The sequence below is a fragment of the Propithecus coquereli genome, unplaced genomic scaffold, assembly GCF_000956105.1.
Source record: "Propithecus coquereli isolate 6110/MARCELLA unplaced genomic scaffold, Pcoq_1.0 Scaffold569, whole genome shotgun sequence".
Classification (NCBI taxonomy): domain Eukaryota; kingdom Metazoa; phylum Chordata; class Mammalia; order Primates; family Indriidae; genus Propithecus; species Propithecus coquereli.
In genome coordinates, this window is record NW_012151607.1 from 745005 (window position 1) to 770833 (window position 25829).

Here is a 25829-nt window from a genome sequence, read left to right on the forward strand (position 1 = left end):
GTGCGGCTGTGCAAACAGACGGAGAAACACGGGCAGACGCCTGGGACCCAAGTTGCTGGTTCCCCTGAAACCTGAGACGCTCGAGAAAGAACCTAAGAGCCAAGTGTGGCTTTCCCCTCACCAGCTTAAAAAGTTAAAATTCCAGCACGGCGGTCACCCCCACCTCTGGCTCAATAAATGGGAATACAAAAGCATGCCCTCGCGTATGAGAGAGAATGAGAACGGAGAAAGAATTCCCGAACTTGCTGAGATGCCGTCTCTCTCGCTGCCTTTATTGTAACAAAGCAACCGTGTACTGATCACCTTGTCAGCCACACCTGAGAGAAACCCAGGAAGAACTGGAATCCCCTGACCAGCGGGTGGCAGGTCACTGGGACACATTGCCCTTGCCTGATTGGAAGGTTAAGGTTAGGGATAAGCAAGAGTTGGGAAGACTTTCCTCAAACCTGCTAACTTCACTGAGATTCCGGACACGTGTGACATTACCAAGGCATCAGGGATGAAAGGATAGTGGTGCATACACAGTGGAATATTACGCTGTCATAAAAAGGAGTGAGGTACTGACATGTGCCACAATGTGGATGAGCCTGGAGAACGTTAGGCGAAGTGAAAGGAGCCAAACACAAGGGACACATATTATATGATCAAATATCCAGGATATGCACATTTACAGAGACGGAAAGTAGAACGGAGATCACTGGGGCCGGAGAAGGGGACTGGGGAGCCCTTGCTTAATGGCACCGAGTTTCTATATGGGGTGAGGCAGAGGTCCTGGAAGTAGGTAGGGGCTGGTTTCACAGCATTTGGAATGTACTTAATGTCACGGAACTGTACACATAAAATGGTTCAAAGTGTAATATCAATGGTCCACATATTTCACCACAGTGAAATATATAATAGAAAAAACCAATATTTCTGATGAACTGGTGACATGCAGGTGAATGCGATGTGAAGATTCTTTCTCCTAAAAGTTCTTCAACACATTGGGGTAATTTAACATGATGGAACTGGAAACCAGTTTTAAAAAGTAGAAATTAAGCTTCAATGAAAGGGTAAATTGGTTAACCCGACATGTTATTAATGCACATAATTTTGCTGTTCATAAAAAATCTTTCCCACATCTATGTTAACAGGAAATCAAGAAAAATGCTTTCCTCCAACAGAACCCACTTCGCCTCGGACTCAAAACCAACACTGAGGTCGCCTCCGGGGGCCGGTTATACATTCGAAAAAAACTATCATTCCACTGACTGGATTCACTTACATCTAGACCCACAGAGTTAAGAGTAGTTACTTACTTTTGAGAAAAAGTGAAAAAAACTATTTTTCATGTATCAGAGAAGACAAATGACTTCCTTATGGGAAGAAGTAAGTAGAACGTGGTTATTCCCCAGACAGTGCATCTTGTGTCGGGAAACAAAGTTCGCACTGACTCCTCTTCCCATCTCGACTCTCAGCAATGTCACTTTATTTCCCTCCCGTTCCTGATCTGCTCGACAGCAGCCTGCAATAATCTGTACTGAGCCAGCGAATCTGGAACACACAAGTGTCTCGCTCTCATCGGCTGAGGCTGCGGGGGCAGGGAGCAGAGGGCGCCACACTTTTCCCTGGACGGCACTGGGAAAGCCACCGATCAACCTTTTAGTCACTTCAGCAAGTGACCAACATACACGGGGAGCAAACAAGTGACAAGTGGACTTGTTGCTTTCTCACTGAACGCCCTATTCACTCCAACCCTGAGACAAGGAATTAGAACATCAAGCACATAATTTGAACCTTTTTTAGATTAAAAAAACCTGTACAGGACAAGGCAAAATGAAGTAAAATCTTTCAACTACACAATCAGCAAACAAAAGGTTTTATCAATTGTGAGAATATTTTGGTTTCTACTAAGGACATTACTAAAGAAGGTGCTGGTAATACTACTGTGGTACTGGGAATAAAAGTTACCTTTCACCCTATGCTTTTACTCTGTCCTTGTCAATGCTAATAACGTTATTCTATGTAAGCAAATCTTCTCTAGAATCGCAATGGAAAATTTACAGATACAATGCAGAAAACATACATTACGGACGTAAATTGAAACTAAATTCACAGAGCAGGGCATTTTTGACTAGATGAAGTAATTCTGGATTGCAGTCTGGTGGGAAATGCTAATTTGTCCCTTACAACCTATATGGCCATATCGTTTGTCAGAAATCAGAGAGATGTTATGATCAGAGACATGTCATATTACTTTTTTTCTTAAAATCAAAGACATTAAAATTCTTTAAAAAAAAAAATCACCTTTGAAACAAACAAAACTGTCTCTTTCCATAGATTTCCAATTCCGTTTTGCTGTCATCTAAGGCCCATGATAACAACACTAAACACTTACAGAAGTTTTACTCACATGCCAGAAAATGGATTTCTGCACAATTCTATGTAAATGTACAATAACGTATCTAGTGTCAGTCGACAGAAAAACAGAAATAGTAACAGGTGAGAATTAAAACTCTAAATTGTTAAACAGTTAAAAAAAAAAAAAAACAACCTTGTAAGCAGTTCACTTACTTTATGGCTTCACACATATCCAGTCCCATTTTCACACAGTTTTTGGCATGGTTGGGGAGAGATATAGGGAGTCCCGACACACAGTAGTAGCAGTCTCCTAAAATTTTAATTCTCATGCATTCGTTCTCCTGGAAGAAGAAATCACAGAATTTCAATTGTGTTAAGCCCTCGCATAATGATCCGGATTTAACACACATCATGAAGTGCTGGTTCTACTGACACCGTTCCAGCCACGGGGGCTTGTGAGGACAGAGAAATGACAGCCAGTTGGCTTCCCTTCGTGACCCATCAGAATGGGCTCCCCTCCCCCACATGCCCATTTACAAAGCAAGAAGAGTAAGGGAAGAGGAAGAAATGGGAGAGCAGAGAATGCTCTGGAATGATTTACATTCAATGCAAGGAGAGGACGAACATGGGATCAGTCTCTTTAGTACAAACATCTCCAAACACTGACGGCAAAATGAAACGTTCTATGCAGAGCAGAGTCATTCAGAGTAGGAAATAATGACCAGAACTCAATTTGAATTAGAATCCTATGTTATTCCCTACTGTGCTATGGTTTTTTTCATTTATTTTAAAGCTGAGGCAGATTCTTAGCTGCAGACATGTAGCTTCTGATAAACATCTCCACAATCTAACAGCATTGCCAAGTAATTCAAAACTTAATTCTGATCTCAGGTTCAACTTTTTACTGTAGAGTTTGACTAACTCATTATTTTTCTTGCCTGGGTTGTATTTATATTATAATATTTAGATTAACTGTATTCATATGCATCAATCCTATATCCATTTCTAAACTTTCAACCAGCAAAATAAAACAGAAACAAAACTGAAGATGTGCCAAATACAGATTTTTTTCCTCTAACACTAACACAAGCTTATGTATAAACTGAACAAATCTGAAGTAATAAAATAAACACATCTTCTTCTTCTTAAGCATGGGTTAGTCTTGCTGAAGATTTTGCATATTTCTTTCCCTCCCTGTCCCTCCCTGATAATGCACAAGCCAGAGCTTTCATACAAATCTATAGCACCATAGATGTAATTCCTGATAATAATATCATAAATAAGAAAAAGGCAAACAAGTACTTATTGATCAGGCTTCCTTCCCATACTCCTAAATAGATATTCTGAATGTAGAAAACACGAGAGTTAGTAACAGTGAACGGCAATGATTTTGAGTTCCTTAGCTTAAAGTGACGTGCTTTAGATAGTATTCACTCAGTGCACTGGGCTGTTTAGTTATAGTGCTGTCTACTCCACGTTATTTAACTATGACCCATGAACTAATGTCCAAAGCACGTTATCCATTTGATCAATGATGGATGAACCAAGTCAGCCTACGCTGGACTCAGATATTGCCTGGACATTCCTTTGTTCCAATGGTTAGAGGAAGTCATAGTGAATACCTTTGTTCTGCATAATAAATTGTGTCCTTCCAAATTCAGATGTTGAAGTCAGTGCTGTGAATGTGATCTTATTTGGCAATGGGATTGTTGCACATGTAATTAGTTAAGATGAAGTCAAACTGGATAGGGTCAGCCCTTATCCAATATGACTGCTGTTCATATAAAAAGAGGGAATTGGGACATTGAAGCATGCACATAGAGAAGAGAATGTCATGTGAACACTGGAGTTATGCTGTCTGCCACCATCCAGGATTGAAATGTTTCTTCCTAACCTGACCAGGTAGGCCAGCAAAAATGACCTTTCATTAAGTCAAATCGTTAAGACACTATTTAAGTTTCAACTTTTCTTTTTGTGTAAATGAGCACACATAAAAATCATTCCCTTCCTTTGGTTTGGTAAAAGAAAGAAGCAGAATTATACTCCCGCTGATTTTTTAACATCCCCACTGAGAGCTGTCCTGGTCATCTGAACAAAACAAGGCAACACACTTGGGGAGCCGGGCCCAAGAATGATGATGCTAACACCTGCAGGCCAGGTTTCTCCCTAAGAAGCTTGGCTGGAGTGTTCCGTATTGTTTAAAAGTGAACTAAGATCACACAGTGAACCAAATTTAGGACCAAGTCTTCCATATATAAATAACTCATACTAATAGGCAAAATGAAGTTTTTTTTTTTTTTTTTTTTTTTTCGGGAACAGTGCAAAGACAGAATTAGGTTGACCAAAAATGTTTAATGAGAAGTAAAGAGCCGGCAAGGAAGAAATTCTTTTTTTCATCAAAATTCCCACCAGCAACTGCGGAAGTTCTAGTAAGTAAGGTCAAGTAGGGTTTTAGGTGGCATGGCACCATTTCCTATTCGTGAAATTTCCCATAAATGGGCATATTAATGGCAACCAATGACTTTACATTTCTGTTTAAGTGGCACAAGAATCAAAGGACAAAAATGAGACAGTAGTAGGAAAAAGGCTTGCACGGAAGACAGGCATCCTATTTCAGGGGCTCTTCCAGAGTCCTGCTTAGCGATTTGAATACAGAAGTTACCACCAGAGAGTGGAAATGATCTTACCAACTCCTTGACATGAGATGCCTAAAAGAGCACCTTAAAATAGCACAGTGCAGAGGGATTTGCAAATTGAATCTCCTCGTCTTCAGTGTATTTATTATATGTGTGCTGAATTATACATGAGCAGAAGTTTTAAAAACCCATGCACACATAATTATATGCTATGGCATTTTTCATCCCTGATGCAGGTTTTTAAAGCTCATCAAGGCTCAATGGCAGATAAATCCAGCACATTTTAGAAACGACATTCCTAAAGGATGCTTTTATGAAAAAGTCCAATAATGATAAGGAGAGGGAGAAAAACTAGGCTAAGATTTTATTTATCTTCAAAGCGGAAGAGAATCTATAATACTCACCTTTGCAATCTGATCAAACTTGCCAAAGAGTTCATTCAGCATGTGGACAAGTTCTCCTGGGGAGCAGTCACTCGCCAGCCGGGTGAAGCCAACAATGTCAGCGTATAAGATGCTGTGGGAACCAAAGCGGCAAGGAGACAGGGTTTTCTAGTTTATATTTGTTAAGAAAGAATGATAATTTCCATTAAAATAGTGTAATTTTTTTACGCTTTATTTGTATTTTCATAAGAAGAATGTCATTTTCTTGGATAGGGAATACATAAACATTTTGCTAAATTTGCCCATTTAAACATTTTTTGGTGTTACATTTTTGTAGTTAAGACTGGGAGTGAAGCAGCAAAATAATAAAAATGGGATCCTGTTTATATCGAGCCAAAGAAAAAGAATGGAATAATAATCTTCCTTAAAAATCAAGACTACTTAACACATGAGTCTGGAGTACTTACTATCCGCAAGGATGAAGCAGACACAGTGTGTCTTCCCAAAGCTCAGAATTTAGCTGGGAAGACGCATTAAACAAATAAGGACACCAACAAATGTCCAATTACAAATTATAAAAAAAAGTGCTATAAAGGAAAACAAGAGAACGCTATGAGAGCGAACAGTAGCAGTGGATTAGATGGTGAGGAGTCCAGGAAAGTCCCTCTTAGGAAATGACAGGGTAGCTTCCCTTCCTGGGATGTGCAGACGAGAGAGGTGTGAGATTTCTTACAGCTCTGTATGTGTTTAACATGGGGAGCATCCGTAAAACTTGTTTGCATTACCATTTTTCCTACATAATAACTTGTTTCTGCTTCGTGTCAAGGCTTTATAATGAAGCCCGAATTCCTGCCGGTGGTTTGAGATTCAGATAGTGAATGTGGGATGGCTTAAAATGTACCATGAAACAAAAATAACTACATTTCACAGCCATTAGTAGGGGTGAATTAGCCATTAGTAGAAGTGGGATAATAGCCATTAGGATAGCTATTATTTAAAAAAATACAGAAAATAATAGTTTTTGGCGAGGATGCAGAGAAATTGAAACCCTTGTGCATTGCTGGTGGGAAGATAATACGTTTCAGCCACGATGGAAAACAGCATGGTTTGTCCTCAAAAAATTAGACAGAATACCATGACTCAGCAATTCCACTTCTGGGAATACATCCAAAAGAACTGAAACCAGGGACTCGAATAGATATTTGTATTCAAAGGTTCGTAGCTGCATTAATCACAACAGTCAAAAGATGGAAACAAACCAAATGTCCATCTCCAAAAGAATAAATAAACAAAACGTGGCATATATATACAATAACATATTAGTAAGCCTTTAAAAGAAGTAAAATTCTGACCTATGCTGCTACTCATGAAGACATGCTAAGTGAAATAAGCCAGGCACAAAGGGTATGATTCTACATATGTGCGGTACCTAGAGTGCTCGACCAGAGAGAACAGTGAGTAGAATGGTGGTTGCTGGGGGATGGGGGAGGTGCAGGTGTTGTATGATGGGTACGGAGTTTCCATTTGGGATGAAGAAAAAATTTTGGAGATGGATGGTAGTGATGGTTGCAGAACAATGTAAATGTACATAATCCAACTCAACTGTACACTTACAAATGGTTAAAATTGTAAATGTTATGTATATTTTGCCACAATTAAAAAAATATCATGGCACCATTCAGGTGGGTCCCAGCCAGATCAGGGCAGGAGCTCTGCTACTGGCCACACTCTGCCCCTGTGCTAAGCACAGGGCTTGTGTCTGCACCTCAAGGGGGGAAAGACTTGCTCTTCTGCTGATGGACAGGTATTGTGGGGGACCTCTGATGGGTTCAGGAAAGTCAGGACTGCTGGTGTAGCTGTGCTGTCCATTCTGTTCAGATGATGCCCTAAAACCATCCCTACTTCTTCCATGCTTCTTTATAGAGGCAGGGATCACAGATGCTGAACCACTGTTCAAGAGGAAGAATTAACTCTGCTCACTAGGAGAAAGAGTCCCTGATCCAAAACCCTGCTGGGAGGTAGAATGTGTGGATGGGCAGCTGACTCCACTTCCTTCCTGTTCACAGCATCCACAGCACTTCCTGTGGTCAAAACTTGTAGTAGGCAAAGGAGCAGCTTCCTGTAGATATCTTAAGCTGGTCCAGAGGTTATTTGGCAGTAGAAAGATTCAAAAAGTAAGCGGGCAATTATGATGCAGTGTGCAAAGGGTTATGGCAGAGAAAGCACAGTGCAGTGCGGGACCACATAGGAAGGAAACTCAACCTAGATCCGACCAGACCACCACTGTAGAAAGACCACTCCAGCCACAGCAACCTGGAAGCAGATAGGTTAGAACCACATCCCAGGAATTCAGGAGAGCCCTGTGGAAGGCCTATAATTGATGGAAATGAACAGAAGTGAGCAAATGTGGGAGACAGAAAGGAGAATGAACAAGACCTAGTTACTACTTGGATGTTGGGGGTGGGGGTTCCCTAGAAGAGGAAAGCACGGAAAATGAAGACCCAGTTTCTAGCTGAGCAATGGGGCTAAGAAATCCAGCTTTGCCCAAATCAAACAAGCTCACAGGGGAAGATGACTAGTTCAGCTTTGGTTGTTGCTGTGCTTGATGGTGGTGTCTACCCACGGGTAGACACCACGGGTAGACCCACGGGTAGACGAGGTTGGAAAGCTATGGCTGAGCTCTGTGTGTTGGCATGGACAGCCCACGGCTCACATTTGGCAGGCTTCCAAAGTAACCCAGGTTGGGGAGGTCCTATGATTCACTGCTTACATCCTGTTCCTGAGTAAAGAATCCTTCTGGGAATTTCTCAAACTGTTGATGTACTGGTTAATACTTAACCCACTGAGACTGAAAAGGACACCAATTTGTTTCCGAATCATGAAGCTTTACTGACTGTCACATATATACATCATTTTAGCCTGTATGTTGTACTCTGTAGCCAATGACTATAACCTCTGTTTGGTACCCTCCTATGAAAGAGAACAGTGGCAACATAAGGAGTCTTTCTCCCTTCTCCTAACCGTTCCTATAAAAGCCTTCCAGCTTGCAGCAGACTCCGGAACATGCCCTACTTTGTTGCTGTGCCTTCCCAGGTCGGTATCTTCACATTCGGCTTCCAATAAATTTTTATTGAATTATTCCTGTCTCAACAGCCTTAATTTCAGTTGACAGCATATGTAGATGGGAATTAAAGTCCCGGAAGAGGGCTGGGGAGAACAGAGAGCAGCCAGGAGAGAGCCCTGAAAACACTCTCACTGACAGGAGGGGCCAGACTTAGGGAAGAGAAAACAGCAAAGGAGACTGTTGGAAGAAAACAAAAAAAAATACACTGTCACGAGACCAAGAGACAGGAGAATTCTTGGCCAGCAGGGCCAAGCCCAGCTGTGTGGTCAATAAGTGACTGAAAAACATTTCCTGAGATGGGACGGGCATTGCTAAATGGAAAAGCAATGACTAGTATAACACACCTAGTCCGATACTAGGAACTTTTCTTCTTTAATTTTATAGCAAAACACTTACAAACCTGAAGGCAGGCCAGTGTTTTAAATAATTTTACTCCTGAACATGTGTGAACTTTCTTTAAATATATTTAGTCTTTTTCTATCACATATCCAATGGTGCTTCCTTATTTCCTACCCAATATGCAACTGTTTTTCCTGTTATCTCCTTCCTGATATGGGTCTTTCATTGCACATTGACATCTGTGTGTGCTTGGGCTATATATATCGGTAGCTTCTAAGATCTGGTGTCAAGTGGGATTTGTCTAGCAATGTATGTAAGTTTCAGTTAAATTAGTTTCTAATTGACGAGCTTCAGAAAAGCTTGACCTCAAGCGCTGGACCAGGAAGTAGCCACACACCCTGGAGAGTCTAGACTTGGGGCAAACGGGCTGCAGCCCAATTTGAGCAGATGCTCAACCAAGTTTAATTGATGTGGTTGTTACTGAACTATAGAGCAAGCACCTTGTCTAATAACTACACTAACGTCATGAAAACATAACAAATGAGGTCAGAGCCATGCACAGGTTACTTAGGGAAATCACCCAGCTGGAGAGAAAGCACCACAGCAGTATAATGAGGGGATGAAAGAACAAGCCCCACAAGAAGTGGTGCCAGGAATGGATGGATGGGCGTGGAGATCAGTGATGGCGTGGATGGGCCCGTTTCTGTATGGCTAGAAGGCACGGCTGGGGGTGTGGGAGGGAGCACCCTCTCCAGCCAGACATGAAGGCCCCTCACAGCTCCTCTTTAGAGCTCAGGAGAGATGAAGGCCCCACACTGCTCGTCTTCCTGGCCACAGTCCCATGATGAAAACACGTTAGTTTTCTAGGTACTGTGACTCCTGGAATGGCGCCCTGGGAAACAGATCTGACTGTGCCAGTCTCAGAAAAGCAGTACCTTTCATTAGAATTGAGGTGCACATCAGCCCCCATGACTTTGATCACTGGTTGGCCAGACCCCATACAGCCATCATTCCGGATGGATGGCAGAGCATCCAGCTTTCCTGGCATGTGTTGGCTTCATGTGCTCCTGCAAAGTCCCTTCTGAGGAATCAGTCCTGGTGCCTAGAAAGTCCACAGACCCTTCCTCCAACTGACTGCTGTGTGACCATGGGGTTTCCAGAATAAGGACCCCACTGTCCACCTCTCTCTTCCCTGTGACTGACATCTAGCCATGGAGGCAGGACGGTGAAGCACAGCTCAACACACACAGCAAAGAGGATCATACGTTTATCTCAACGTGAGGGCCCCAGAGGCAGCAGCAGGTGAGTGGAGAGGGAGGACACTGGTGATTATTCTCCCTGCCAAGGATCCGCCCTTGCACAGGACAGAGGATGCTGAGAGATGTGGGATCCCCGTGAACATCGCCCCCAGCCCAGCCCATGGACCCCCGGGCTTGCTGAGGAGCGCAAGCAGAGCAGCGTACCTGACGTTGGTGTGTCGTTTGACGTACAGGTTGTGAAAGTTGTTTGTGTTTTCCATCTGGCCCGCCTTGGGGCCCTGCAGCCGTTGGATGATCTCGGCCTTCATCTCCATGGCTATGTGAGCCGGCAGCAAGGACAGCAGCAGCCGCTCCTACGGCAAGACCGTGAAGGAAGAAGAAAGGTCCCTCAAACAACTGTGGCAGCCACGTAACATCTGCAATCTTCACTGATTTAGAGTGCGGCCAATTTGGGGATTCTTCCTGACAAGTTAAAATACAGATTCTAGAACTACACATTGGGATAAAAAATCAGATTTCCTAAGGTCAGACTGTGTTATTATATTATATATTATTTATTGAGTTCTACGTATGTGTTCTTCAGCATAGAGAATAAAGGAAGGCAGAGTTATTTCCCCAAGGATATTATTTATCTATTTTGATTTTCAAGTAGTGAGGCAGAAATAGTATTAAAGTTCCCAAAACCAGTGGTCAGTCCAAGATAGAAAATACTCATTTTCGCCTGCTTATTCATTTCAGAGATAAAGTACAAGCTTTATTGCACTTTAGAAAGTCATCTAACATTCCACATTTCCTAAATAAGAGAGTCAAATATTTTCACATATTTCATTTCCTCTGTGATGAACACCCAATCCCCTTTAGTGATTCCAAACTATTATAGAAATGAAGTCAGAAATGTTAGCTTCTGTCAAATGTCATCTGTAAGAAACTGCAGATGGAATGCCAAAAAATGATAACACATGAGATTTGTGTGTATAAATTTTGTCTATAAATTCAGTAAATCCAGTAAACAATAAATATTAGCATACAATGTTATACTCACTTTAATATAAACTTATTTGGTTAGAGTGGCATTTTTCCATTCTCTTTAAGGAAAATACACAATGTTTCTTTGAGGAAAAATATCACAGAATGGCAATCACTGAAAATTTATATTCATCCTAGAGTATTTTAAATGTTAATGTATTGTAGAAGACATCACATTTTTTAGGTATTGTGGAGTTTAGCAACTGGCATTCACTGTTGGTGAACAAATATATGTTCAATAAAACACTTTATCTACCACTTTGTCTCTTGCTCTTTTTATTTTTCTTCTTCCTCCTCTTCTTCTTTCTTCTTCTTTTTGGACAAACTAGGGAGAGAGTAGGGGTGGAAGGGAAGTGAGGATTTACTTCCAGGTTCACAGGGCCAGGTGTCCATTGCTTGGGCACGCACTCAGCACACATCACTTTGGTGGCTGGTGGGAACTTCCACTTGGAGAGCCGGGGGAGGCAGGGGGTGCTCTTGATGAAGACAGATGACCCCTACCCTTTCCCTGCTCCAGGGAGAGACAGGTGCAAAGTCAGTAGGAGACCCAGTGTGTGCCTATGGGGGGACGTCAGTGCCTGGGAAGAGTGTTTCTGCATGAGCTGGAATAACTGAGTGTGGATCATTTGTTCATTCATTCATTCATTCACTCACCTATCCAGAAAAGATCCCTATATCTTTGCCTAGTATATATATGCCAGGCCCTTTGATAAGCACTAATAATAGATGCAAAAAAGAATAAGGTAGGGTCCCTGACATCACATCGTTCATAATCCAGCAGGGTTTCAACACACAGTGCACTTGCTGTCGGAAGAGGCTAGAAGGACAGGCTGGTGTTTGGAAGAAGCCGAATGCCTGGCACTCTGGAAAACAGAAGGACACCTGGAGCTGAGGAGCACTAGCTACAGGCCACCCGCTCCCAGGAGCTCTATTCATGTGAACCAACTAAAGCAAAACAATAGCCTATCTAATTATAGTATTACCAACCCTCTTGATGTAGAGGCTAAAGGAGGCAGTGAGGTGGAGGGCAGGAATGCTCACACTTGTTACAAGAGCTAATACTGACACATCAAACAGTTTTGTTGGTATGTAAGAAATTAAGAAAATGATTTTTATTTAATAATTATCCTTTTACTTTTTATTAAATTTCCTTTGATGTTTCAATTTGAATGAAGACATGAAATGGAGAAATCTAAAGCTTTTAATAAATTAGATGTCCACATATAAATATGGGAAAATATAAATTTATATTGATTATACAAAATAATGAGGGTGTCCTGTGTAACCTAAAATATAACAGAAAGGAAATGCACAACGATGTCAACACAAAAGGTTAACAAATGAAGGTGAATGGAGTTAAAGTACTCTGAGGTCCTAGAATCATGTGCGAAGTAGCAAAGATAGCAATTTATATTAGATTGCAATAAATCAAGAATGTTTGCAATTTCCACAATAGCAACTAAAGGAAAGAAGGAATGTATGATTAACAAGCTAACAGAGTAAAAATGGGGAAGAAACCTTAACTAATCCAAAATAAGTCAATAAAGAAGAGACAAAGAAAACTTAAGACAGGTGGGACAAATGGTAAACAAATCATAAAATGGCAGCTACTAACCCATTGTGTCAGGAATTACATTAAATGTTAATGGACTAAATATACCAATTAATTGACTAAAGCAAATTCTGGATTGATGATGTTCACACAAAGGGGAACTTAACTGTTCTGCAACATAAAGTTGTAGGTGCTTTGGGTTTTCTCTCTGATAGACAATCACACCCTGGGTGTGGGCCACGGGAATGGAGCACAGGAGTGAAAACCTCTTGCAGGAGGAGAGAGCCCAGCTCTGTATCGGCAGGGGGTGCTCAAGATGTTCGGAGTTTCCCCGGTTGGGAAGTGGTTGGTGAGCACTTGGTTTGATTCCTATTCTGAGCTCTAACTCCCTTCTTTTATTCCCCAAATTTCTCTAATGATCTAATAATACAACAGTACCATGTTAGTGTAAAGGTGAGGAGATGAGTTTAAATTTTGTGGGTTTTTTTGTTTATTTGTTTTGTTTTTTCCTATTTATTTATTTTTATTTCAAAATATTACAGGGGTACAAATCTTTTTAGTTACATGGGTTGCTTTTAAAATGCTTGAGTCATGGTTATAAGTGTCCCCATCACCCAGATAGTGTTCATTGTACCTGTTAGGTAAGCTTTCACTCATCTCATCCTCCCCACTCTCCCCTGCTTGATTTCCATTGAGTTTCACTCGGCCCTGTGTACATGTGTGCTCATCAGTTAGTTCCCATTTAATAGTGAGTATATGTGGTGTTTGTTTTTCCATTCTTGAGATACTTCACTTAGGATAATGGCCTCCAGGTCCATCCAGATTGTTGCAAAAGGTATTAAGTCATCCTTCTTCATGGCTGAGTAGTATTCCATGGTATACATATACCACATTTTGCTAATCCACTCATGAACAGATGGGCATTTAGGTTGATTCCACATCTTTGCAACTGTGAATTCAAATTTTGGACTTAAGTAAACTGTTGAAAGAGCAGGAACAGTGTTCTAAACATGGAGCCAGGGGCAGGAGAATCAATTCTAGGGGGATGGAAAATATTGAGTTCAACGATGGGACAGGAAAGCAAGTAATATTTTTGTTTATTAAAGAAATAGGCTGGCCCAGAGAAATGGAGCCACTTGGAACTCAAGGCACCAAGCAACTACTAATGACATGAAAACTACATGTTCATATTTTAAAATTTTAAAAATAAACTTCACAAGTGGAGAACTCAATACATGTGGTTTATGGTACAATGATGTCTCTATAACCCTGTTCCCTCTCTCATGTCAGAACCCACCTGAAAAAACAACGGGATTTGTTGTCAGCAAATAGCACTTTAATTATCAGCTTTTGTCATCTTGATATAAAGAACTACTCCATCATCTACTCATCTTTTGCTACCCATCCCCCAAATACATACATTTTCCACTTGTCTTCAATTCCTCCATCTTTTGGCCTCTGTGTCCTACCAGATGGCTAGACCTTTGGGAAGTCTGAAGGTAAGACAGAAGGTAGAGACTGAGTTCTGCCGCTGCCTCCTCCCCCTAATTCCATTTCCACAAGCACTGAGCATGCACCAGGGTAGGGCACTCTGTGGGTTGTTACTGCTTCTTCTTTCTGTTTATTGATCAATATACAAAATTACTGGGTATGAGGACAAAATATTACCTACAAAGTGGTTAAAATGTCCAAAGTCTATTTAGACAAATGGAGGACAGCTAGTGAGGAAAGTGTGAAAGTTCCATCCACGAAACCAGGAGACTTGCCTGGTCACGTTCTCAGACGGGAACAGAGCAGCCCCCGACGGAAGCAAAGGGAGGCACGTTGCTCTGAGGCTTCCCAATGAATTCTGGTCATAATCAAAGCAAGTCGGTGTTGAAAATAAATTTTGTTAACTTCTAAACCAGTGATAAGGAATATTAATAGGTAAAATATAAAATGTTGTGAGTCTGGATCCAGGCTATCTATTTAGAAATCCTAATGGAATCTGTGTGTCTACAGAGATGTCTGATGATTGGCTTAATTAGATTAAAAGCCATTTCGTACTCTTTCTGATGGGTGATGCGTCAAGGACTACGAATGAATATATAAAATGCTTCATGCCACAGGTGCTCAGTTTCCATAGTTCTGCGTTACTGCCTTCTGATGACAACCTGGGTGTACGTGGATTCAGTGCAGTCTTCCACTGGACTCAAAACAGTCAGTCAGTGGACTTCCACAATAATTAGTTTCTGGCTATACTTCCTATAGCTGAGGTTGTCAGCATCCTACCCACATTCCCTCTGCCTTGCTTGGAGGGCGCTGCACATTGCTCCTTTCTGAATGTTCAGTTTCCTGTGTCTCAGCTAATGAGGAGGTGGATGGTGGATAAATACCTCAGCTCTGCACCAACATCCCTCAGAGGGTCCAGGCAGGATTAAGACCTTCTTGCCACCAGCAGCCCCTTTCCTTAGCTGTCCTACCCCCAACCACCTCCATCCCCTGCTACCTGGAACCACTTCCCAACTCAGTGGCTATGCCCAGATGCTTGTCTACAGCCTGCTTCTGGCTTCGGGTAAACCTAACTGACACATCCAAGCATCTTCTCTCCTCCTATACCCTGTAATAAGATTATGCCAAATCCCAAAGCACACAGAGCCAGTCCTTCCTGAAAGATATAGATTCTATGATCAGAAAAGGAGAATCAAATATAGTAATTCTCTTCCACTCCCCAAGCCTCATTTAACAACCAAAGGTAAATTATAATTTTAGACTCAAATGTAGAAGGATGACTGACTTTTAATAGGTGGTTTGAAAAATATTGGAAATAAGCTTCGTATGTTGTACAAAACAAAATTTTCTCTTTTGTTGTAAGTATTCAAGAATCCGGGTGAATTTAGTCTGAAATAAAGATGTTATTGGCCAACCAGCCAAATAAAAGTACTCAGGGCTTCCCCACTATCATTGGATGCTGGTGGCACCAGTGGATGGTGGACAGCACAACACCTGCTCGGGGCTCACCCATGGGACCCCTGCTCCCAGGTGTGCACCTGCCCACGGAGGTCACAGTGTTAGGCCATGCGATGAGCGTCAAATAAAAGCCTGAGCTCAAAAGTGATAAATCAATACACTTTCTTTTAAACTTGTCGGTCTCCCCCTTTAAAATGTTCTAATCTGAAAGAATAGCCCAATAGTGTGGCACACATGATAAATTTCAACCCAATTCAAAATCTGACAAGGTTAAAATTTTCATTAACATTTTAACATTTTGCTAATGTAGCTGTGTGCCCTGACAACTTATCTGAAAGCAACACACAAACTTTAATGCTTCATATACTGGATATAACTTAGCTACATTATATTCCCAAGCATACTGGACAAATTCCTTAATGATACTTTTAGAAAATCAAGTTGTCACTAAAATGATCAATGCATACCATTATTACTTTTTTCTCTTGCTAGAAAGCGTGTGTAACTATGGAGAATCTGGCTAACTTCGGCATATTCAAAGATTATCCAGCTAATAACTTGGCCTTGATTTCAGGGTTCTATTTAACACATCTGTTAATTAAACCTCCAATTATTATTCATCAGCAATAAATATTTTCCTAGAGCTTGCTCTTTTAAAATATGCCTCATATAAGAGCTACGGAGTTAATTTAGTAGATTTCAATGTACTATTGATCAAAATTCAGGATACTGTGAGCTGAAGTGTTTCTAATATAATGAAACAAAGCAGATATTATAACCATATTTTCTTTTTTAGACTACAGGTTGATAGAAAAATCCAATTTAAGCGAAGAAGATTTGTACCTAAATTTTGAGCTAAGATATAGTAATGCATATTATACCCTGTCCCTTCAATAAACCACACATGTAGTAAATATTTAAAGCTGCCTTACTTTTCAAAAGGGAGGATAACGATGAAACACTCCCTTCATAAGAATTTAACATTTTTTCCTTCAAAATTCTTATCTCTAATTCTTATTTTAAATGAGATTTAATTACATCGGAATGCCAAATCAGTGCAATGAACAGCAAGGATGTTATAAATTTCCCTCTTCCCCAAAGAAAGCAGCTATCAGAGCGAACCAACGCCAGGTCCCTAAGCAGCCATTGGGTTACATCTGGCTCCATCATGCATGAACCAAGGAAACAGATGGTGTCGTTTAATATCGTCCTGCAGTAACAAACAGCGAGGTGTCCGTTCAGATGAAATGCCCGACACGCTGCACTTAGACGACATCGCGAGGGCGGTGAAGAGACGACGTCCGCTGTTAACGCCCTCCCCAGCCCCTGCCAGCCGCCCCGTCTCTCGCCGCGTGCTCCACGTCTGCACGTCTCCACGTCTGCACGTCTCCACGTCTCCACGTCTGCGCGCTCCACGTCTCCACGTCTCCACGTCTGCACGTCTCCGAGAACAACCCCCCGCCCCCAGCGCCGGCCTCCGGCTGCAGCACGTCCCAGGGGCGCGCGCTTGTGACAACCTCTCCCACTGCTGTTTCCCATTGCAAAATTTAGCTTGTTTCTCCTAGGTCCGTCTGTAGAATTTTCGCTTCACAGCCATTAATTGACTACTGTTATTATTTTAAAGATCTTGCTTCATCTTTCTTTGACTTAAAAAAAAAATACAAATCAACATCTTTACATATGACAGAGAGCAGCGGCCCTTTGTAGCGGCGACAGCTCTGAAGCGGGAGAAGACGGAGGTTCTGGCCCTTTCCTTCCACAACCAAATCACACCAGACTTTGAGGCCCACTGCTTGTCTAGAAAATATGCCTGCGGGACGAGGTGAGTTGAAGGCCCTCGTGTCCACGTAAGATTGCAGCATTTTACGAAACCGGGGGTGGCGTTTTCTAGGGTTTACCTCCCACCGTTGCAGAGATGACGACGTCCTGCTGCACGAACCCGACCACCGGCATCACACGGAGAAAAGAGCCCAAGTGCTCACAGCCCCACACGGTGGCAGAGACTGTGAGTCCGGGAGGAATGTGGGCAAGGAGCCCCGGCTGGGATGCGGAACAGGCAGGCAGGGGGAGGCCGAGACCGCGCTGGTTCTGCAGGGTGGCTTTAGCGCGTCCGCGGAGGGCGAGCGAGGGCCGCGGTTTCTGAGGTGTGGCGTTTAAGGCCGGCGTGTTCGCAGACGTGTGCAGCGGGAGGTCCGTCTGCTTATTTCTCAGTCTGAGAAATCGGGGAGCTTTGTGCGAATTAAAAGCAACATGCACTTCAGCAAATCATGGTTCCCTTTGACAAAACAGTAAGTCCTTTCATCGCATCGTGTCTTGTTTTCCCATTTAACAAAACCTGGTCACATACAATTTCATTTAAATTTAAACATTTAACCAATAAAAGACAAAACGGATGGAGATGTGGGTCGGAGGGAGTAAAGCGAGGTGGCTGTCTCCTGGGAAGTCCAGACTGGACAAAACTTGTGTCTTCAGCGTCACGGCCACCGGCTGCTCTTTCTGCTTGCTCTGATGTGCAAGTTCAGGGAGGTGACCAGGACACTTTCGGAGAGCACATTATTAAAAGAATCTGAAGAGAATGAAATTGTCGCTCACATACTATTACTCTCCAGTTAACAGAAGTTAGAAAAGAAAGTGCTAATCAAGTCAAATTATAAATTATGGCTGTAGTCACTGCTGACGGTACATTGGTATTTCTAAACTTGAACTGTTTACCATCAACTGTCAAGTCAATTCTCTAAGACAGAGCCTCTAGGGAAATGGAAATCGCTCATAAGGTAGAAAACTATTCCATCCTTGGGTGGGAGACGGTGGAGGCCTCAGAAACAAGCCGCGGCCGTGCTCCCTCAAGCAGGGGGCAGGGCACCCGCCACACGCCAGCACCTGCAGTGGGAGGGCAGCAGGGGTCTCAGGCTGGGCCCCAGAAGGTCTGAGCGCAGCACAACTTCACACCAGTGTCAGCAGATCACCCAAAGGGGAATCGCGTCATGCAAACAAGACCTCCACGCGCACACACGCCAGGCAGTGCAACAGTAAAATGCTCCAGAGGGAAGTCAATTCTGGTCTGATCTCCCTCTCAAAGATCACACGCCCACAGGCAAGGAACACTGTGGAGAGAATGTGTGAAGACAGACCATACTGGACACCAGCCCCAAACCCCAAACACGACGGGTAGGTGGCCGGGCGGCTGGTGACACCAGCCTTTGGATTCCTTCTGAGAAGAAGGACAGGTGGAGATGCGGATAACGTCATTGATGAGGATAAGAAGAAATAAGAAGTAGCAGCACATTGGCATCAATGTGATGAAAAGTTCCAAGGAGCAACACTGAACTCTTTAATGTTTGAATGCAATCCCTCAGTGCAGCTAACTACATGTATAGATGACAGATACGTGTTCCAGTAATGCACACGGAGCACTTGCAGGAGACTGGGTTATCGTTCTGCAATGCGTGATGACACTTCCTCCCTGTCCCACCGACCACAGGTTTGGACAGGAGACTTGGTCTGACCAGTGAAATGTGAGCAGCAGTGACGTTGCTTGAGCAGAGGCTTTAAGGGCCAGTGAGCAGCTCACATGCTTTTGTTTCCCTTCCCTTTGGGAGCAGCAGTGTCCCAGATAGTGACTCAGGGAGCCTGGTCCTGTGCTCCGTGTAGAGTGGCAGTCCCCCTGTGTTGAACAAATACAAGCAAGATACCATTACGAGTTGCCAGCCACTTTGATCCGGGGGAAATTTTTGCCAAGCATACCCTAGCTGTTGGGACAGACGCAACCCCACATAAGGGTGTGCACACCAACCCATGTCCTCGGGCCTTGTGTGCACGGAATCGGCACAGCTGCTCTGACCTGGGGAGCTTTTGCTCACTCACGCAGGGATCCTCTCTCCCATGTAAGCTGTGGCTTCGGTGGAAAGGTCTGGAAAGCCCCTCTGTGCAGTACTGATTCTTCTACCTCACTTAGAGCAGAGGGTCCTTTCACTTTGAAGCCCACGTTGCTACCCTTCCATGGTCTGCTTTGCAGCCCACGGAAGAAAAGGCTGGGATAAGCGTCATGGTTGCTTCAAGTCATGTAGGAACTGCACGGTGCGGGAATGATTCCACCAAGTATGGGGATGTTTTCTACTAATCCACATTTCTTCTTCCACAATAGAAATGAGCATCACTTTTCTAAAAGATTTCCTCTAACTAAAAGCTGAAGTTGTGATAATTTGGCAGCAAGTGTCATCTTATGTACAAATTATTGTGTCTATATTCTCCGAAGTTGTAATTCGCATTGGATGCGGAAGTAGGGTGGTATAACCAGCCAGCTGGGCGTTCCCATCCTTGAGAATGTTGACAGCGCAGTGTCACCATCCTGATCTCAGTGACACTCCATGAAAAGCACAGGGGGAAGAAGACCGTGGTCTGTCCAGAGGGGCGCAGAGTCCAGCTCCCTCAGTCGGAGGTGAGACCGTGGCTCGCTTCCCCTGACCCTCGGGAGGCTCAGGGTTCTCATCTGCAGTGGGCGGCTCTGCCAAGCCCGGAAGCTCAGATTTACAAAACCACAGTGAGTGTAAGAGAGGCACAGAGGAGTGAGGATGGGCCACAGAAGGAGGCAAGGTGTGGGCAGGGGAAGGCCAGGCCCTTAAACAATACTGCTCAGAGGGAATCTATCAACGCATGTTTGAGGTTCAGAATTGTTGAATAAAATCCGGCAGACCTTTCTCTTACATGAATATGAATCCTGTCCTATCGTTCCGAGGAGATTTCAGAACTGCTCCACATGAATGCCAATGCTGCACTTATAATTCAAGATTCTTTCTTCCATTCAATAAATATTTATTGACGACCTTCCATGTAGCAGTTCAAGGTGTAAGCAATTTGTTATCTCACTTAATTCTCTCAACAATCCAACGATGTAGGTATTATTATTTTCCCCATTTCTATGAAGAGGAAAGTGAAAACCAAGCAGGTTGTGTGACTTCCTAAATGTCGCACATCAAGTAGGTGGTGGAGTTGGGATTTGAACCCATAGAGGTCATCAGTGGTTAGCTGCTCTTAATCAGTTTGCTAAATGGCATCCAGAAAAAAGAGACGATGCCTATTAATAATAGGTGTGAGAATAAAGAACATAGTTTCGTGAGTAATAGGAGAGGCACTGTTCCACACGGTAGTGTCTTGGGGCATGAATGAATGAGTATCTCTCTTTTTTTTTCTTCAGTGTGATGAACAGCCCTTTCCTTTAACTGTGTTGAAGGCAGAGATGTGAACGCCAAAGCAAAACTGCTCTTGGGGTGAGGATCACAAGTCTCCGACGCTGCTGGCGACCTCTCAGCCTCTTCCCAAGAAGTCAAGCAGAACGCAGGCTGCAAGCACCCGCTGGGCGAGAGTCGCGGGACAGAGCAAATGGTAGCTAATATGGAAAACAACCAACCGGGAAGATTTCTGCATCCCTCTCAGGAACAGGTGACCGAATCCCAGAGCGGGCATATTCATTTTCTCCTGTGAATGCAAAGTCGAGTAGCTGCCTTGGAAGGTGAGCTGAGGACTCTCCAGCAGCAAAGCAGGTGTTCAAATCTTTGCATATTTGCCCTGATAAATCGAGGGCCCCATGCCAGCTTCCACAGAAAAGGCTCCAAAGACACAGCCCGGCAGATAACACCCTTTAAATATTGTGCCTGCCCTCAGAAACTAATCGTCCCCTTGGGCGCTGATGCAGCTGATGCCAAGAGACATACCCATCATTTCTGCATAACAATAACTTTTCAGGGAAAGAATATCAATGAGAAAAGAGGCTGCAGAACTGCACTAATTCTCACTCTGCTAATCAAGCCATGTCCTGAGCTTCCTCAGATGAAAATTAAAGATGCAAGCAGCAAATTGCACAGCAAATCATCATTGAAAAGATGAAAGGCTGTCACATTCCTTGAATTCTATTAAAAGTAACTTGAATGAAATGACCGTGGCGCAAATTCAGAAATAAAGGTGCCCTTCTGTTACAGTTGGCTTCACTGTCAACTTTCTACAGCTCCGATTTATGCACCGATATTGTTGGCACACAATAATATTTTTTAAGCTTTATCTTTGCCTTTAGAAAATGCATACTTAGTAAGCAGAATGCAGATTTTCTTTCAGGGACTCTGCCTTCTAAATTTCACTAATAGTTTTGTCTTTGGAGAAAATGGCGTCAAATATTAGCTACAAACAGGATCTCATTTGCCCCACCACCTAACAAAGAAAAGTAAACCATGGCTTACACTTTATATAATTTAAGAAATCGAACATCATGTAATAGATTTTCCTGGAAGTTATATATGATAATAACTCAAGTTTAGATCATAAACCCTAACTGGGTGCATTTCCTCATTCATTTATTTACTCTGAGAATATAAGTTCTTAAGACTCATCAAAATTTTAAGGTCAGAGGAAGCCAACTGGCAGCCTGGCCTGGCAGACACGCTCTGACTGGCTTGCAGGGTGCACACGCCCATGTTTGTGTGTGTGTGTGTTTAAAGAATTTGAACCCCTCAGGTAGGTCATATACTGTACAACTTACCACAGTCCTCGCCAGTCCCTAATGCCTTACAGTTTCACTGTACACATTTACCATGCACGCCTACCCTCTAAGTCCTGGTTTCTCACCCTGAGCACTATGGGCATTTGGGGTTGCACAGCCCTGCGTTGTCGGGGGCTGACCTGCACACTGCAGGACATTTAGCCGCATCTATCCAATGGACTGTGGTAGCTCACACTGCCTACAAGCATCACCAAGTGTTCCTGGGAGGTAAACTCTCCCTCTAGTGGGGAATCCTTCCTCTAAATATAAGACTCCTCTGCTGGATTTTTTTTAGCCTGACCACAGTCCCCATTACCTCTCCCCTCCCCTGCCTTCCTTCCTCTCCACCCTGGACTCCATGGTCCATCACTTCAGTTGCTTTCTTGCCCCTGTCATTCCAGAATGGAAGCACACACCTCCCCAGGGAACCACGCAGAAGTATACCAGCACTTCTCACATGCCACTGGCTGTACCCAGCTCTGAGGGATGCTGTGACCTGTCTCTATTTTGGGTGGGATGTGCCTGGCCACAGGATCCTCTTCCAATAGAGGAAGGAGAGAATGGGTTGGGAAACAGACCAGTGGTCTCTGTCACAAGCAGAGAACTCAAATGCAGCACTTCCAAATGAAACCGTCACTTCCCTCTCAAAGCCGTCCCTCCCCTTGTAATCTTGGTTCTGCTAATAGCTGACCACCCACCCAGCTGCTCAAGCAGAAAGCTGCCCTCATCCTTGACTACTCTTTCCACCCTACCATGCCACACCTGAGAGTCGGAGACTTCTGTCCTTTGCACTCAGGAACGTGCCCCCAACCCCAGCCCCAAACCGACTGCTGCTCCCCAGTTCTCAGCCACCTGGGTCACCCATCTGATGAGAGAATAGCCTCCTCACTAGGCTTCCTGCCTCGTCCTCCCCTCTCTCTGCCCCTTCTGCGGCAGGGTTCCTTCCAAAACGTCAGGTCAGCCCCAGCTCTGAAAGCTCCTGATGTCCGGGACAACGCCCAACCCTCCGGTATGTTGCATGATACGACACACCCCATGTATCCCACCTGCCTTAGTTCTTCCTCCTCCTTCCTTTGACTCTGGATCCACCTCTCCTGAATCACCTGTAGCACCAGCCCAGTGCTGGACAGCATGCTCCCCTGGGACCCCGAGGGCTGGTTCTGTCACTTCCTTCCCACCCACGCCCACCTTCCTTTGCTAAGTTGTCCCCACCAATTCTTCAGGCAGCCTTCAACCACATTCCACCTCCTCCCTGAGAGCCACTGTATGCCCCCCACCCCCAAGGGTTAGGTGCTGTGCACTGCTTTAGCACCAGTGTTCACCCTGGCAACAGTCTTTGACCACTACCGAAGCCACCTGCTTACTTTAGGTGTAGGTGTCGGTGTTGCCAGACTGTGCCTTCTTCAATATTGTCTTCCCAATGCAGAACTCAGAGCCCAGAGCCTGCCACAAGGCCCAAGGTAGACACTCAATAAACATCTGTCCTGTGGAGATACAGGAGTGAATGCATGAACGTGTGACTGAATGCTTCGCCGCACCTTGAGTAAGATTTCCACTGAGAAGCTCATTAAATAGTCCGATTTTCAATGACAGAAGTCAGGAGAACGTTCTGGCCTGAGCTCTGTCACTCGTTAAGTGGACAGAAGGCAAACCGTGTAACTTTCCTGGCCTTTAGTGTCCTCCTTGTAGCCTGAGAAATGCTGAGGTACATTTCTGCTTCTCTTTGAGTTCTAGGTTTCTTCCAGCTGTAAGGTGTCAGGAGGAAACGGTACGGCATCTTTGAGTGTGGCAGCAGAGGGAATACATTCTGAATTGTATTTTTGGTCATTGTCAAACACTTGTGATTTTTCTCCATTAGAAGGATGGGAGGATGTATATAATGAATATACATGTGTGTATATGCATGTGTGTATATAAAAAATATATGTGTGTGTATGCAATCTTTTCATCTTGTCACAATATGAAGTAATTGACATGTATGCACAGATTTCCAGGGCAATTGCAGAGAAGAAAGAGTATTTTAATTCTTTCATGTGTTTTCCGTAAAGGTCTTCTGATATCTGCTCTTCCTAAAGCTGCTGAAGAAGCCCTCTCCATCCTGTAATTCTGCAGGTACCAGTCCAAGCACTCATGTAAATTACGTGCCACTACGGAAGGCGCAGAGCCCAGAGTGCAGCGTGGAAGAGCCAGAAAGGGAATGAATAACTGATGAACCACAGCCCTGCCAAAGTGAAAAGAAGGCAAGTTTTTCTGCCAGGAAACAAAAATTGAGATCAGCATGGGGATGAAAGTCATGGCTTATAAGAAAATGCTGTATTACATTTTTAAAAAAGCATACTTATTGATTAATTTGAATAACTACATGAACATACATAAACTTGGGAATTCTCAACTTCGTCATGCCAATGAAAATATTTATCAAACAGTAAACAGATTTTTAAGAGTACTAAATTGACATGTGTAAGGCTGATGTCTGATAAAATACTGAATCCTCTGCAGTGATTTCTAAGGAAAATACTGTGCTGTTCTCACCAGCTGTGTGTCCATGCTGACTCGAGCCCAAGCCTGGTTTGGTTTAGGAAGGATTTCAGTCCTCTACTGCTGCAAAACAAATCACCCCAAAACTAGTGGTTTAGAACAACAGTGATGGATTTTTTTCTCGTGATTCTGTGGATTGGGTGGGTATCGACTGGCTGCTGGTTTTGCTGTGGGTCACTTGCAAGACTGTCCCCAGCTGGCAGGTGCGCCAGGCCCTACACGATGGCCCCAGTTATGCGTCTGTCTGGCAACTGTGCAGGCAGGTGGTGGGCTGGGGCTCTGGTTCTCCTCCCTGTGGCCACTCGTTCTCCACCAGGCTGCACTGGCTTCCATGATAGCGGTCTCAGGGCAGCACTCTCAGAAAATGAGATGGGATCTTTAAGGCCTCCTAAGGCCTGAGCTCCAGAATTCACACAGGGTCACTGCCCCATTTTCTATAAGTCAACGCAGGTCCCAATCCCTCCTGGATTCAAGGGTGGAGGAAAACCGGCCGTGTTTCCATCCAACCCAGCATGGATGACAGACACCTCCGCATTCATGGTTCCAAAAACTTAGTGAAGCCTAAGGTTAAGTCGTTTCCATAGCAAACTTGGGGGGCTCAGGGCCTCTCCATGAGGGACCCCAGGGGCTGGCAATAAGAAACCCCAAGTTCAAGTCCAGTCTCAGCTATCTGGATTTCAACTTGACTTTCTGTGAATTCACCTTGAGCCCAGTTCTATATTCAACATCTCTCTTCTGCTCATTCTTGTCCAAACAAATGCGCCAGGCTGGACTTAAACCCCATAGGATAAGTCACAGAAGGACTTGTTCTCGGGGAGGAAATGGGCCAACCGCTGCGTCTTGCTCTGTCACCACACTCACACTTTGGCTTCTGCCTCAAATTAACACTTGGCAAATAATTCTTAGAAATGCCTTAAAACAAATAAGACAGACAATGGAAATGAAGCAGCTGTCTACAAATGCAATGAGTCACTTTCAATCTATTTTAAGATCGTTTTAGATGGACATTCATATGAATTTATCTCAGAGGTGTTTTTTTTAAAAACTCATGTTGACATTTTGTCAAGAAAATAAAAGTAAACAAAAATCAGAGAAGTTTGATGAGATTTATTTTAATAAACAATTTTGAAAAAAGAAAGGGAGGAATTAATGAA

General features: G+C 43.6%; 1 protein-coding gene across 1 annotated transcript in view; it reads right to left on the reverse strand.

Moving 5' to 3' along the window:
- Positions 1 to 25829, reverse strand: part of ADCY2 (adenylate cyclase 2 (brain)) — a 180664-nt gene that overhangs the window by 102966 nt on the left and 51869 nt on the right. The window contains exons 2-4 of the mRNA XM_012658016.1: positions 10286 to 10434; positions 5381 to 5492; positions 2554 to 2681 (exon numbers count right to left, since the gene is read on the reverse strand). Coding sequence (XP_012513470.1) covers positions 2554 to 2681; positions 5381 to 5492; positions 10286 to 10434 — 389 coding nt within the window. The remainder of the gene's footprint in view (positions 1 to 2553; positions 2682 to 5380; positions 5493 to 10285; positions 10435 to 25829) is intronic.